Source organism: Schistocerca serialis, chromosome 2 (assembly GCF_023864345.2).
Source record: "Schistocerca serialis cubense isolate TAMUIC-IGC-003099 chromosome 2, iqSchSeri2.2, whole genome shotgun sequence".
Taxonomy (NCBI): Eukaryota; Metazoa; Arthropoda; class Insecta; order Orthoptera; family Acrididae; genus Schistocerca; species Schistocerca serialis.
Genome location: NC_064639.1, coordinates 513,796,155 through 513,809,552, shown reverse-complemented (window position 1 = coordinate 513,809,552; position 13,398 = coordinate 513,796,155). Strand labels below are relative to the sequence as shown.

Sequence of the window (13,398 nt, the reverse complement as noted above, 5' to 3'; positions counted from 1 at the left end):
CCCAAGGAAGTTTGTTGGGACCCTTGCTGTTCATGTTGTATATTAATGACCTTGCAGACAATATTAATAGTGACCTTGGGCTTTTTGCAGATGAAGCAATTATCTGTAATGAAGTACTATATGAAATAAGCTGCATAAATATTCAGTCAGACCCTGATGAGATTTCAAAGTGGTGCAAAGATTGATGACTTGCTTTAAATGTTCAGAAATGTAAAACTGTGCACATCAAAAAATGCAAAATGAAGTATCCTATAATATCAATGAGTCACAGTTGAAATCAGTTGATTTATACAAATACCAGGGTATAAAATTTTGTAGAGATATGAAATGGAATGATAACAGAGGCTCAGTTGTGGGTAAAGCAGGTGGTAGACTTCAGTTTATTGATAGAATAATGGGGAAGAGCAATCAGTCTAGGAAGGAAATTGCTTACAAGTCACTTGTGTGACCCATTCTAGAATATTCCTCAACTGTGTGGGACCCAAACCAAATAGGACTGATAGGGCAGCATGAATGGTCACAGGTTTGTTTGATCCATGGGAGAGTGTCACAGAGATACTGAAGGAACTGAACTGGAAGACTCTTGAAAATGAACATAAAATATCCCAAGAAAGTCTGTTAACAAATATTCAAGAACTGGCTTTAAATGATGATTCTATTAACACACTACAATCCCCTGCATATTGCTCATCTAAGGATCATGAGGATAAGATTAGAATAATTACTGCACACACAGAAACACTGAAACAGTCATTCTTCCTGCCCTCCATATGTGAAAGGAAAGAGAAAAAACTCTAATATCTGGTACAGTGGGTTGTATCCTCTGCCATGCACCCACAGTGATTTGCAGAGTATAGATATAGATGCAGATGTAGAAATAAAGTGCAATATTCTCTGTGAAACTGTTTTGGAACAAGATTTTAGTATTACAGATTTTTCTGTGTCATCCTCTGTTTCGATGTCATTATGGTCATAGTGCATCTGAACAGATGGCTTCAGTCCACTTACTAATTAACATATGATCACAACTTCTTAGGATTTCCTGTCAAGTCGGTACACAGAATTTTACTTTTGAATTTGTTGAACACTTCACACATGGCCCTTCTTCATATGCTAATTTCCGTTTCATTCAATTTTTGTTTGTCATTGAAGCTTTGGAGATGTTTAAATGTGCAGTGAATTTTTCTTTGATTTTGTAGCTGGTTTCTAACATGAAACCTGGTGGATATTTTCGATTCACCGCAATTTTGCTCAGCACAAACCTACCTAAAGTGTATTGTGCAATGTTCTTGAAGTCTGTCCATTGGTGCTCAATATTGTCAGTGCAGGAGAACAAATTTTTGTGTTGGCCTGCTAGGGAATCTGAAATCTGTGTCTTGTTACTCTTGTTAACCAGGAAGAACTTTGGATTCCTATATATGGCTGTGTTCAGTGATGCTCTAATGGCCTTATGATAATTGATTTCCTATTCTCTGCTAACTGAGCCAAAAGTTTAGGTCTTTTTGTCACTGACAGGTCTAAGATATTATTTCCATGAGTTGCTTCTCTGATTAAATGCTAAAGTTAACTTTTGGATAAAGCACTTGGAGCAGTTTCACTCAATTCTCTTTCTCTACTTCACCCCCTAATCACTTGAGTCTACCTGTCTATGGCTGGTAAGTTAAAATCTTCATGTGAAACTATAAGTTGACCAGAAAATGTATAAAAATATTCTCCAAGTTTCCCCTCAAATGTTCCCCCACTGCTGCTGCTATGGCTGGTAAGTTAAAATCTTCATGTGAAACTATAAGTTGACCAGAAAATGTATAAAAATATTCTCCAAGTTTCCCCTCAAATGTTCCCCCACTGCTGCTGCTGAAGCAGGGGCTTTATAAAAGCATCTGATGACCAAGTTTGATTCCTATCTGCATCCAAATTATTTCACATTCTGAATCTGTACTAATCTCACAAGATATTATCTGCCACCAGTGGGTAACATGTTTATGCAATATATATTCCAGCAGCTGGAGTTAAGATTTACACTGCAGTTGATATCTAGTTTCAGCCAGCTTTCTGTGCCTAGCACCATATAAGTATTGTTACTGTTTATAAGTGAGACCATCTTTAGGACTTTTGATATATGCTTCTGTAGTTAACTAGTGCTATATTAACATTTTCTTTCTCTGATCTGCTATGATGAATGTCACCCTGTCTGGACTGAGAGTGAATCTTTTTGGACCCGTGAGAGACGTATACCACATGTACGCTACTTCTTGTAGTGCATACCTGACATATTAAGAGGGGAGGGTTGGGGGTCCTACATTTCTCCAATTAATAGTGGAGGTCAAAATATCCACATCCAAGATTGTCACAGAACTGTCTGAGCCTCTGGTTTAAGCCTTTCACTAATATCGAAACCAGAGAACTGTGTCAGTCTCACTTTTGCCTTCTGCCCAGAGATTTGTGATCCTGCCACTGTTTTCCAACCACCATCAGCAAATTTTGACCAACAGGGATATGAAAATCAGGAAGTGCAGTAGCAACAGGGATCCCAGGAGGTGCTATGTGTTCTAGAGGTGCTAAAGTATTCGTCTCCAGTGCCCTGTGCAACCACACTCCAGGACAGCAGCCAAGAACAACACAGTTTCTAATGACTTACAGACAGTGACCAATTTCCCCAGCATCTGTACACAACAGATAAAGTCCACATCCATCTTTAACCAATTTTTTCTGTATCACAAGTAATTTAACACTAATGCAGAAAGTTAATGGGTACAATCTAATTTCTGCTGCTATGCTACCAAAGAAAGTCATTTCACACAAAGCTATGCATTAAAATTTGCACCAAAAAACTTATAGTAAGTTAGTAAACACTAGTTTACTTAATGAAATTACTGGTAAAATTCACCTCTTAGAAGAGTAAGTGAAAAACACAGACTAAGCTAAATTACCACATATTTCAAAAACTATTACAGCTACAGGCACATCCTATCAGCTCTACGTCTGCTACTACACTCTCACTGCTTGCAGGCATACAGTCTCACTCTAAACTATGTTTTGCCATTTTCTATTTACTGACATTGATGTAAATATTCCTGTCATGAAATCTGAGGCAGTAGTGACAGAGCGGAAGATGTCATAACTCTTGAAGTGAAGTTATTGCTTTTACTCACAAGTTTTATTTCAATATAACATTATAATTACATGTTACTGCCATTCAACATTGCCATTGTCCTGACAAACATACAATTCTATATTTAGTTGCTTTATTCATTGCTTATCTTTGACATCTGTCTAGTAGAATGTGTGTGTGTGTTCACTAACTGTACATACAACCTAGTATATTTGCTTCTAAAATGGTAAACCTTAATATGTTGTACTATCCTTCCTGTAACTTGGGTGTAAAACAATAATTTTTCAAAATATGGCTTCAAGAACCACTATTATACCCATTGATTTCATTTACCTGTGCCCCGTGTATGTGATGTAATAGTCTCTGAGGGTGCACTTTGACCAAGCTGGTTGAAAGCTTGGAGATAGAACTGATACTTAGTTCCACACTGGAGCCCATCGAGAGTGAAATCATTCTCTTCTGCTGACAACTTTATTTTCTCCCATTCTCCAAATTCCCTTTTGTAATTCAAGTAATATCCTGTAAGAAGCAAATATCATTATTGTCATTAGACTTAACATGGAATTACTTTTATATACCACATTTAGCAGATGAAAACAATTACTGTGTTAAATCTTTTTTAATTCAATTCTCTTTCTATTTCAGTTTCTCTGTTCACTTTCTATAGCTCTTTATCTCAAAATTTCTGTTTACTTTTTTATTACATGAAGGTATGTTATCATATCACTGGAAATTTATGGATGGGAAACAAATAATCACAAGAGTGAAGATAACCACTCACTGCACAATTGAAGCACTGAGTAATCAACAGGATTGAAAACATTGTGATGCTTTTGAGCAATGTATTTTTCAGAGCAACACACACACACACACACACACACACACACACACTGGATGCATTGGCCTTCTGTACCATAGTTTGTTTGTGATATCGTGACCATGATTTCAGGGGTGAGTGGGGAGCTAAGGAAGCAAGCTCCACCTACTAAAACCCAACATATAGACAGCCAGGGAGAGAAGGGGGTGCAAGGGAAACAAGTGGCACTTTCCTCCTGCAGTTCAGGCAGTACATATGTTCTTACTGATTTGGCATGACACAGCACACTCCATAACAGCAACAGTACAAAAAGGTACTATACTGTTAGACTGCCAGTGTTGGCAATGCTAAAACACAAAACACTAGTGCCTTGAACTTAAATGACTTCTATTGATGGTGGATGAGAGGAGAAAAAGGCAGGGAGGAAAAGAGGGATGGAGGGAGTGGTGGCTGAAGGCAGAGAGGAAGAGGGAGAGGAAGCAAGGGAATAGGACAGGAATATGACAGGAATGTGACACCACAGAGTGATGGTAACCTCATGTCTAGTCTGGACATGTTAGGATTTACAGTCTCCAGGCTTTCATCCACTGTGTTGTTTACTTGTGTTATGTATGCATATGCAGCTGATCATGTCAGGATCACCAGTTTTGCCACTGTGTATGAGAATCAGGTCTTGAGACTCTACTACGCCTGCTACAGGAATAACACATCACCAGAATCCTTCAACACAACTACGGAAATTTATTTGATCATAGAATGCTAAATACAGAGCTCAAAAGGATGAACACTAAACACAGGGCTTGCAAGACTAGGAATGTGAAAACAGATCAGTTGTGCTTAGTGACTTGTTGTTTGCTTGTGTTATGAGGTACATTGTACACATGAACCCATATAAGACTAAAGGCAAAAAACATAGAATAATCAACATACAAAAAATGTAACAAAACAAGGAATAAAAGCTCTGCATGTTGTGAGAACAAAACGCAGTGCCCCTAGCATAGCACATGGAACTATTTGGTACACAAATTGACACTTGCACTCTGGTTGACACTCGCACACTAACACAATACATGCTAGATGGTGTCTGCAGTCACTATATCATGTTCTTTTTGCATTATCTCTGACAGATTGTATCAGAACTTGTGTATGTTAAGATAAATGGTATGTTTTCAAACATTTATGAGACCACCCAATAATTGTGGTGTATTGACCACTGTAAACTACATGTGTGCTTCTTCATAATATTTGCAGATATATCCTTCTTCAGTTAGTCACATGTACTAATTTCATTGTATATCTACATGATTAATGGAATATTTTTCAATGTTTTCAGAAGCTTAGCATTTTTATGCGTAATGCATTCCATAGTAAATCAACAGTTGTGGATTTTATGTACTTTTGTAGCAATATCTTGTTGGCAAACTCAGTTTCTCATTAATTGCAGTGTAGTTACTTAACTGATTAATGCAAAATTTCCCCCTTTTTCTACTAATGACCAGTCTGTCTGAAGTAAAATACTTCAATTTTGTCATGTCAGTTACATTAAGGAAAAAGTAAATGAAGTATGTGGAAGTAGAGCTGTGCCTGTTTCTGTTCAAATGTGACATAGTTTTGTCTTGACACTTGATTTATCGGAAAGCCCAGCTATAAATTGTAAAAGCAGGATTGTATATTGTTATGGGATTGTAATGGAAAAGGCACCACAGGATTAAGAGAGTCACAAAACTAACAGATAGATCAATGTTTGGTAAAGAAACAATAGTGACACACACAGATTTATCTCCAAAGAAGAACTGAAAGACTTTTTCTTTGTTTTATTCACCTAATGAACTTTGATCAGGATGCAAAACTATTTCCTGATGTTTCATTGCCGACTGTGGAATACATCCTGGGAGTCAAAAGGGCAACTGCATCAAGGGCTTAAGGGGCCCCACGTTTGTAGAGATGAGTAAAGGGCACTACCATCAGTCTTAGAAAGCTAGTTATGTGATCATATTTGGTTGGCACCCTCGTTCTTGATTAAAAGTAATCAGGCATCATTCTGTTAGTGCAATGTCAACATCCATAATATATCAAACTTACATTAAAATTATTTTGGTGTTTGTGAATCTTTAAAGTATTTCTATGCCCACATGATAATGCACTGTATTTGCCAAAACACTCATCTTACAGAGTTTTATTTTGTGGTTTGCAAAACATGTTCTGCTATGGCCTATTTGTCCATGTGTCTCAAGTGACAGATCCATTTGTGTTCAGCTAAGAAGGTATTAACATTTCTTTTTGTTGTTCCAACATATACTTGCCCATAACTAAATGGAATGTATGTTACTAGTTGACGCTGTACACTTTTTGCCACTCTTAAGCATTTTTTTATCTTCTTGGTGGGACTGAATATCACTTTAGTGCCTTAATTGGTCAACACATCTGTGATGAAACCCATAATATTGTTAATAAACAAGAGGAAACTTTTCCAGTTGGTGGCAATTGTTCCTCATTAGTCCAGGCTTTCTTTCTTCTTGTCCAGAGTGCTCGAGCTACACTCTTACTGGAGGAACAATTTTTCTTGAAAGCCAGCTACAAGTAACTAAAATAAAATGGCTCACAAACTTTGTTAGTGGTATCCACCAAGTTTTTAATGACACTCTTTTTTGTATTTGGATGATGTAATCCTAATGGAGTTATGAAACAATGTGTGTAGCTTTGTGTACACCATATGGCCTAAAGTCCCATTTTGGATGGACCCCCCACCCTACCCCTCTCTCTCTATCACACACACACACACACACACACACACACACACACACACACACACACACCTGCGCATCAGTAATGTCAGAAGATATGAAGGTGTTAAGTACAATATGGATGCTGAGACTCCGCCAACAGAATGCTGAGCAATTACTTTTAATCAGGAACTATGGCGCCAGCCAGAGATAATCCTGCAGTCAGCTTCACCTGATGAGTGATGGTGTTATCCATGCATTTCTATAAATGTGGGGTCCCTTGAGCCCTTGATGCTGTTCCTGTTTTTCCTCTTGAAGATGTCTCCAGCAGTTGGGTACAAAATGTCAGGAAATAGTTTTCTATATTGACTATGACCTCTTAACCCAAAATTCTTACCTAAAGGGAACTTTTAATGTTTGCTATGTTATAGTTTATGCTAAGATGTATGTCACACTACAAATGCCTGATGATTATCTGATGCTTCAGACTATGCTGTACTGGAACTGAAGTTATACAATGATTACTTAACAATTTTGTGTAAAATGCCACTTTTTGCTGATTGACATACTAGTTTTGCTATGTAAGACTTTACACTAGGGACTGTGATGTATTGTGATGAATTGATGGTCTGATAACTATACTATGTATCATATTTTGCGGGGTTTGAACTGGACTGTTTTGTGTTTGTTTTAACTTTTAGGACTCATTTTCTGTAAACTCTCAGAGGGACACATGAATTTGGTATGTCATGTGCTCAGTGAGTACAGGGGCTTGGGCTGTTATAGCACTATTTCTGTGTTCATTTTCTGTGCTGCTTCTTTTTTATTCCATCCTGACAATGACGGAAAGACATCAAGTAAAACTGAAGTGATTTCTGGTGTTCCCCAAGGTAGTGTTATACACTACGTGATCAAAAGTATCCGGACACTCCCAAAAACATACATTTTTCATATTAGGTGCACTGTGCTGCCACCTACTGCCAGGTACTCCATATCAGCGACCTCAGTAATCATTAGACATCATGAGAGAGCAGAATGGAGCACTCCGCAGAACTCATGGACTTCGAATGTGGTCAGGTGATTGGGTGTCACTTGGGTCTTACGTCTGTATATGAGATTTCCACACTCCTAAACACCCCTAGGTCCACTGTTTCCAATGTAATAGTGAAGTGGATACGTGAAGGGACATGTCCAGCCCAAAAGTGCACAGGCTGACCTCGTCTGTTGACTGACAGAGACCGTCGACAATTTAAGAGGGTCATAATGTGTAATAGCAGACATATATCCAGACCATCACACAGAAATTCCAAATTGCATCAGGATCCACTGTAAATACTATGATAGTTAGGTGGAAGGTGAGAAAACTTGGACTTCATGGTCGAGCGGCTGCTCATAAGCCACACATCATGCCGGTAAATGCCAAATGACGTCTCCCTTGGTGTAAGGAGGTAAACATTGGATGACTGAACGGTGGAAAAACGTTGTGTGAAATGACGAATCATGGTACACAATGTGTTGATCCTATGGCAGCATGTGGGTATCGCAAATTCTTGGTGAACTTCATCTTCCACTGTATGTAGTGCCAACAGTAAAATTCGGAGGTGGTGGTGTTATGGTGTGGTCATGTTTTTCACCGTTATTTTGCATGGTGCTATCACAGCACAGGCCTAGATCAATGTTTTAAGCACCTTCTTGCTTCCCACTGTTGAAGAGCAATTGAGGATGGCAATTGCATCTTTCAACACTATCAAGCACCTGTTCATACTGCATGGCCTATGATGGAGAGATTACATGACAATAACGTCCCTGTAATGGACTGACCTGCAAAGTCTTGATCTGAACCCTACAGAACACCTTTGGGATGTTTTGGAACAGCGACTTCAAGCCAGGCCTCACTGACTGACACTGATACCTCTCCTCAGTGCAACACTCCATGAAGAATTGGCTGCCATTCCCCAAGAAACCTTCCAGCACCTGATTGAACGTAAGCCTGTGAGAGTGGAAGCTCTCATTAAGAGGGCACCACAAACTTGTAAGTCATTTTCAGTCAGCCATCCAGATATTTTTGATGATATAATGTAGGTCTTTTGCTATTCCTTATCTATATAAATGGTTTGGGAGACAATCTGAGCAACAGTCTTAGGTTGTTTGCAGATGACACTTCCATTTATTGACTAGGAAAGTCATCGGAAGATCAAAACAAATTGCAAAACAATTTTGAAAAGATATATGTATGGTGTAAAAATTGAAAATTGACCCTAAATAACAAAAAGTGTGTGGTCATCCACATGAGTGCTAAAAATAATCCACTAAACTTAGGTTACATGATAAATCAGTCAAATCTAAAGGTTGTAAATTCAACTAAATACCTAGGAATTACAATTACAAACTACTTAAATTGGGAGGTACACACATAAAAGTTGTGGGGAAGGCTAAACAAAGACTGCATTTTATTGATAGGACACTTAGAATATGTAACAGATCTACTAAGGAGACTTTTTACATTATGCTTGTCTGTGCTCTTTTAGAACACTGCTGTGTGGTGTGGGAACATTACCAGATAGGATTGATGCAGTACATTGAAAAAGTTCAAAGAAGGGCAGCATGTTTTGTATTATGGCAAAGAAGGGGAGAGAGTGTCACTGAAATGATACAGTATTTGGGATGGACATCATTAGAACAAACACTTTTTTCGGTGCGGAGGAATCTTCTCATGAAATTCCAGTCATTGAGAAATGCTCACCATGATAAAATAAGGGAACACAGAGCACATACAGAAAGACATAGGTATTCTTTCTTTCTGCCTGCTATACGAGATTGAAATAATAGAGAATTGTGAAGGTAGTTCGATCAACCCTCTGCCAGGCACTTAAATGTGATTTGCAGAATATCCATGGAGATGTAGATGTAGATGAAAGCTAACCCTTACTGTCAAACAATGGAAAATCCAGGATGGAATGTAACAATATGAGAGAAGGAAAGTTGCTACTCACCATATAGCGGAGATGCTGAGTCACGATAGGCACAATAAAAAGATTCACACAATCATAGCTTTCAGCCATTAAGGCCTTTGTCAGCAGTAGATATACATACACACACACACACACACACACACTCATGCAAGTGCAACTTGCACACACGTCTGCATTCTCAGAGAGCTGAAACTATATTGGGAGCAGCACCACCAGCACATGATGGGAGTGGCGACTGGGTGGGGGTAAGGAGGAGGCTGGGATGGGGAGGGATAACATGGTGGGAGTGGCGGACAGTGAAGTGCTGCAGTTTAGATGGAGGGTAGGAGAGAAGGTGCGGAGGGGGAGGGGGTAAGTAGCGGAAAGGAGAGATATAAAAATAATAATAAAAAGAAATTAAAAGACTGGGTGTGATGGTGAAATGATGGCTGTGTAGTGCTGGAATGGGAACAGGGAAGGGGGCTGGATTGGTGAGGACAGTGACTAACGAAGGTTGAGGCCAGGAGGGTTACGGAAATGTAGCATGTATTACAGGGAAAGTTCCCACCTGTACAGTTCAGAAAAGCTGGTGTTGGTGGGAAGGATCCACATGGCACAGGCTGTGAAGCAGTCGTTGAGATGAGGGGTATCATGTTTGGCAGCGTGTTCAGCTACAGGGTGGTCCATTTCTTTTTTGGCCACAGTTTGTTGGTGGCTGTTCATGTGGACAGACAGCTTGTTGGTTGTCATGCCTACATAGAATGCAGCACGTTGGTTGCAACTTAGCTTGTAAATCAACTGACTGTTTTCACAGGTAGCCCTGCCTTTCTTGGGACAGGTGATGTTAGTGACCAGACTGAAGTAGGTGCTGGTAGGAGGATGTATCAGACAGGTCTTGCATCTAGGTCTATTACAGAAGTATGAGCCATGGAAGGATTCCTCTAGATGGCCCATAAACAGGTTAGCATTGGATGGTGCCATGTGGATGCCCATAGCCGTACCACAGATTTGTTTGTAGGTATTGCCTTCAAAGGAGAAGTAATTGTGGGTGAGGATATAGTTGGTCATGGAGACTAGGAAGGAGGTTGTTGGTATGGAATCCATAGGGCCTCTGGACAGGTAGTGTTCGATAGCATTAAGGCCATGGGCATTAGGAATGTTACTGTACAGGGAGATGGCATCAATAGTGACGAGCAGGGCACTGTGTAATAAAGGGAAAGGAACTGTGGAGAGTCGGTCGAGGGAATGGTTGGCATCTTTTATATAGGAGAGCATAGATTATCTCAGTGGGGGCACCGTAATTGGCCACAATGGGGCATCCTGGATGGTTGGGTTTATGGACTTTTGGAAGAATGTAGAAGGTGGGAGTGCGGGGATTGGTAGGGGTAAGTAGAGAGATCGACTCTGGGGAGAGGTTCTGGGATGGTCCTAAGGATTTGAGTAATGACTGGAGATCCTGCTGGATTGCTGGAATGGGATCACTGTGGCATGGTTTGTAGGTGGAAGTATCTGACAGCTGATGAAGCCCTTCTGCCACATTATCCTTGCGGTTCAAAACTACGGTAGTGGATTCTTTGTCTGCAGGTAGGATTATAAGATTCGGATCTGTTTTTCAGTTCTTTCTGCGGATGTAAGGTTAGTATGTATGTTGAGGGATTTGGGGAATGATGGTGAGGCAAGGTTTGAGGATAAGAAATTCTGGAAAGTTAACAGGAGGTGATTTGGAGGCAGTGGGGGTGGATCACAGTTGCATGGAGGAATGAACTGAGTTAGGCAAGGTTCAATATCGGTCTTTGGTTGAGTCTGATTGGTCAGGTTGGTGGCGAAAAAGTGTTTCCACTGTAGGGACCAGGAGAAGGAGAGAAGGTATTTAACTAGTCCTGAATGGTTGAATTTGGGAGTGGGGCAAAAAATGAGGCCTTTGGGAAGGACTGAAATTTCTGTGGGACTAAGGCTTCTGGAGGATAGGTTCATAATTGTGCTGCAGGTCTGTTTAGGTTTTGAGTTCTGTGTGGTGGTGGCAGGGAGTTTTGGAGGGTGGGGTAAGTGTAGTAGGTCTGCGAAACAGGGTTTGTCAGCTATGTGGGGGCGTGGGAGGTTGTTGTAGAAGTGGTGGACAGTGGTAGTCTGAGGTGGGAGTAGGAAGTGAGCAGGATGGAGAGTTTTTTGAGGTGGCGTTGTGCATGTTGCTCAAGATCCTGCAGGGCAAGAGTTTCAATGTGTGTTATGGGTTCCAGGAATTTGGGATTACATAGCAGGAGAATTTTGTGAATGGAGAGAAGGTACTGCAAGGAAGATTGGGCTTGGTTGGTATGGTATTGCAGAAATATGTTGGTGAGGGCTAAGGATTGGGGGAATCTGAACAGGTGGAGGTCATTGTGGAAGCAGGGGTGCCAACCAGAGATGGGTAATTTGATGGTAAGGCCATCAGGGGGGATTTTATGAGCCAAGCAAAAATGCAGGAACAGTATGTGGGACTGGGCTCTGGCTAAGGATAAGGAAACTTTTCTGTATTGATGCAAATGGAAGGAGCAAAGATCCATGGTGATGCAAAAATGCGAAAAAATACGTAAGAAAATAGAATTAAGTCCGAAAAATTAAACAAAAATACACCCAAATATGTGTGAGGAGTACGAAATGGATGCACAGGGGGAAAAAGAGATGAAATCTGAGGAAGAAGACGATAGTGGAAGGCAAAAACTCACTAAAATTGGTGAAAAGTCACAAAGGTCAAAGTGGAGAATAACTAATCATTAATAAATATATGTATATTACTGTGGGTAGCAGGTTTGAGGGCGGATAAGCGTAGAGAAGGGAGATGGCAGATGTGATTGGATGAGGTGGATTTAGTGGGTGCAAACAGGGATAGAACAGAGAAAGTGTGGGGTGTGGGGAGGGGTTCATAGTTAGAGATGTAAGATCACGTGGCACCGGAAAAGTGCGGGAGATAACACTCAAAAATACGGGAACTGACACTGGGAGCATAATCAGTTTGAAGGTATAGGCTTAATTGTATCGGTGGGAGTAATGTGGGACATAAGATGCTGCACCAACAATCAGCATGGTCTTGAGGCCGTCTGTTGCGTGCGGCTGAGTCCATTGATACAGTGTGGCTCATAAGTAGAGCATGCAGTGTAGTTCGTAAGGCAACAAGAGAAACACAGGAAAGAAAAGAAAGAAGGATGGACATTGGGTATAGGGATGCCAAATAAAGTAGTTACAAAGGAAAACAGCACAGGGTTATGATCGAAGAAAAGCCGTCAGGAAAAATCAAACAATGGAAAATTCAGGATGGAATGTAACAATACAAGAGAAGGAAAGTTGCTACTCACTATATAATGGAGATGCTGAGTCATGATAGGCACAATAAAAAGATTCACACAGTCATAGCTTTCAGGCATTAAGGCCTTTGTCAGCAGTAGATACACATACACAAACGCACACACGCACACACACACTCATGCAAGTGCAACTTGCACACACGTCTGCAGTCTCAGAGAGCTGAAACCACATTGCGAGCAGCACCACCAGTGCATGATGGGAGTGGCAACTGGGTGAGGGTAAGGAGGAGGCTGGGGTGGGGAGGGGGAGGGATAGTATGGAGGGAGTGGCGGACAGTGAAGTGTTGCAGTTTAGACAGAGGGTAAGAGAGAAGGTGTGGAGGGGGGAGGGGGTAAGTAGCAGAAAAGAGAGAAATAAAAATAATAATAAAAAGAAATTAAAAGACTGGGTGTGATGGTGAAATGAGGGCTGTGTAGTGCTGGAATGGGAAGAGGGAGGAGGCTGGATGGCTGA

At 40.5% G+C, this 13,398-nt stretch overlaps 1 protein-coding gene across 1 annotated transcript in view; it reads right to left on the bottom strand.

The window, feature by feature from the left end:
* Positions 1–13,398, bottom strand: part of LOC126456165 (Down syndrome cell adhesion molecule-like protein Dscam2) — a 358,605-nt gene that overhangs the window by 90,146 nt on the left and 255,061 nt on the right. The window contains exon 17 of the mRNA XM_050091919.1: positions 3,446–3,631. Coding sequence (XP_049947876.1) covers positions 3,446–3,631 — 186 coding nt within the window. The remainder of the gene's footprint in view (positions 1–3,445; positions 3,632–13,398) is intronic.